This window comes from Nannospalax galili, unplaced genomic scaffold, assembly GCF_000622305.1.
Source record: "Nannospalax galili isolate Female #2095 unplaced genomic scaffold, S.galili_v1.0 scaffold1599, whole genome shotgun sequence".
NCBI lineage: Eukaryota > Metazoa > Chordata > Mammalia > Rodentia > Spalacidae > Nannospalax > Nannospalax galili.
Genome location: NW_008342326.1, coordinates 69,951 through 71,732, shown reverse-complemented (window position 1 = coordinate 71,732; position 1,782 = coordinate 69,951). Strand labels below are relative to the sequence as shown.

The 1,782-nt window shown below is 34.7% G+C and overlaps 1 protein-coding gene across 4 annotated transcripts in view; it reads left to right on the top strand.

Moving 5' to 3' along the window:
* Cd55 (CD55 molecule (Cromer blood group)) overlaps positions 1 to 905 on the top strand; it is a 41,498-nt gene extending 40,593 nt beyond the window's left edge. For all 4 annotated transcript variants that reach the window (XM_029565969.1, XM_029565972.1, XM_029565973.1 and 1 more), the window contains one exon: positions 49 to 905. In XM_029565969.1, coding sequence (XP_029421829.1) covers positions 49 to 107 — 59 coding nt within the window. In that variant the 3' untranslated portion in view covers positions 108 to 905. The remainder of the gene's footprint in view (positions 1 to 48) is intronic.
* The last annotated feature ends 877 nt before the right edge of the window (positions 906 to 1,782 follow it).

Below are 1,782 nucleotides of genomic sequence, written 5' to 3'. Positions count from 1 at the left end.
CAGTAAATAAAATCATTTTGATTTTAACTTTTTTTTTTTAACTTTCAGGACATACATGTGTAATAACATTGACAGTTTTGCTTGTGATGCTAGTAATCATTGGCTAGTTGACTTAGCCAAAGAAGAAGTGTAAGAAGAAACTGTTAGGAATGTCAATAAAGCAGGAAGAAAGTTCACCTGGAATCATATTCTCGATGCGCATAAATCTCTTCAAAATAGAAAGCTCATCAAAGTTGAGTGATCACTTTTCTAAAAGTGTAAGAAAATGTAGAGATTTTTTTCCATGCTTAGAATGGGAGGATGAAATAAGGGAAATAAGTGATTTTTTTTTAAACTAGACATATTGTGTTACTTTAACTTCTAAGGAAAATAGAAAGTTAAAAACACTGATTAGATAGTAAAACAAAGACCCCAAACTATACCTAGTTTCTTCTAAACAAAATTGCCACAAAGAGATGAAACTTTCCAATCTAACTCTTGACCTGAGGGCATTTGCTTCAGTACTTTCCCATGAAAATGAGTCCAAATGTGATGACAAAATATTTTAAAAGAAGAACATATTAGGCCGGGCATAGTGGCACACACATAATGACTCAGGAATCAGTTCATAATTTATAAGATGGATAAGTTGCAAATTTGTCCTAAAGACAATCCTTTCTTGTTTTGTTTCACTTGTCTTTAAAAGTATCTAGTGATACTATGAATTTTACATAAGATTCCGTATTTCTGAAGTGATATGTTATTAACCAAATTATAAATCTTATTCTTTTGTAGTACTGAGATTAACTTATTTGTATTTATTTATATCAGTGAACATCTTGGTTTTAAATGTTTAATAAAATTTTAAGAAAATATGTAATGAAAAAAAGTCATTTTCTTTAAATAGAAATAAACAACTAATCATACATTTGCCTCATATTTGAAATTTATTTTCTTAACTGTGAATATTTTCCTTTCTTTTCTTTCCTTCCTTCCTTTCTTCCTTTCTCCTCCCTCCCTCCTTCCCTTCCTTCTTTTCTTTCTTCCTTCCTTCCTCTTTCTTGTTTGAGACAGAATGTCACTATGTAGCCCTCACTGGCCTGGAACTTATGATATAGACCATGCTGGTCTTGAATCATAGAGTTTCACTTGCCTCTCCTTTTCTAGTGCTGGAATTAAAGGCAGGCACCACCATACCCAGTTATTTTATTTCTAAATAAGAGACTCCCTTCTTGTCTCCTTAAGTAGTAAGAATATTATCCTCATGTGAATTATTTTATTCTACTTTGAAATTATACAATATTCTGCTTTCTCAAGCATGCCATATTCTGACTTTTAGGGCATTCATAATTTTCTGCTTTTTTAAAATTGAACTTTTAAAATTTCATAGCATTTGCCACTCAAATCCAGACCCCCTTCCCCATCCATGCCTCCTGCTATCCACCCACCAAACCCTATGCACTCTTCCATAAATGCTGAGTCCTATTCATTCAGATGTTTGTACCCAAATGTCCTTCAGTGTAAATGTGTCCACTGGAGTCTAGTCAGCCCATTCAGTGTTTGTATGTAAATCATACTCTCCCTCACCCAGTAGCAATCAGTCTTAAATAGTTCTCAATCTAGTGCTGGCCCACCACCTATTTCTCACCTCTCCTTTGGGCCCTTATTTAATTGAGCTGACATGAGTCCTGTGTTCTATGCCACTGCTGCCGTAGGCTCAAATGACTAAGCCTCCAGTGGCCTGGAAGCCTCTACCTCCTTATGTTCATGAACCAGCCCTGGCTCTTACAATCTTTCCAACTC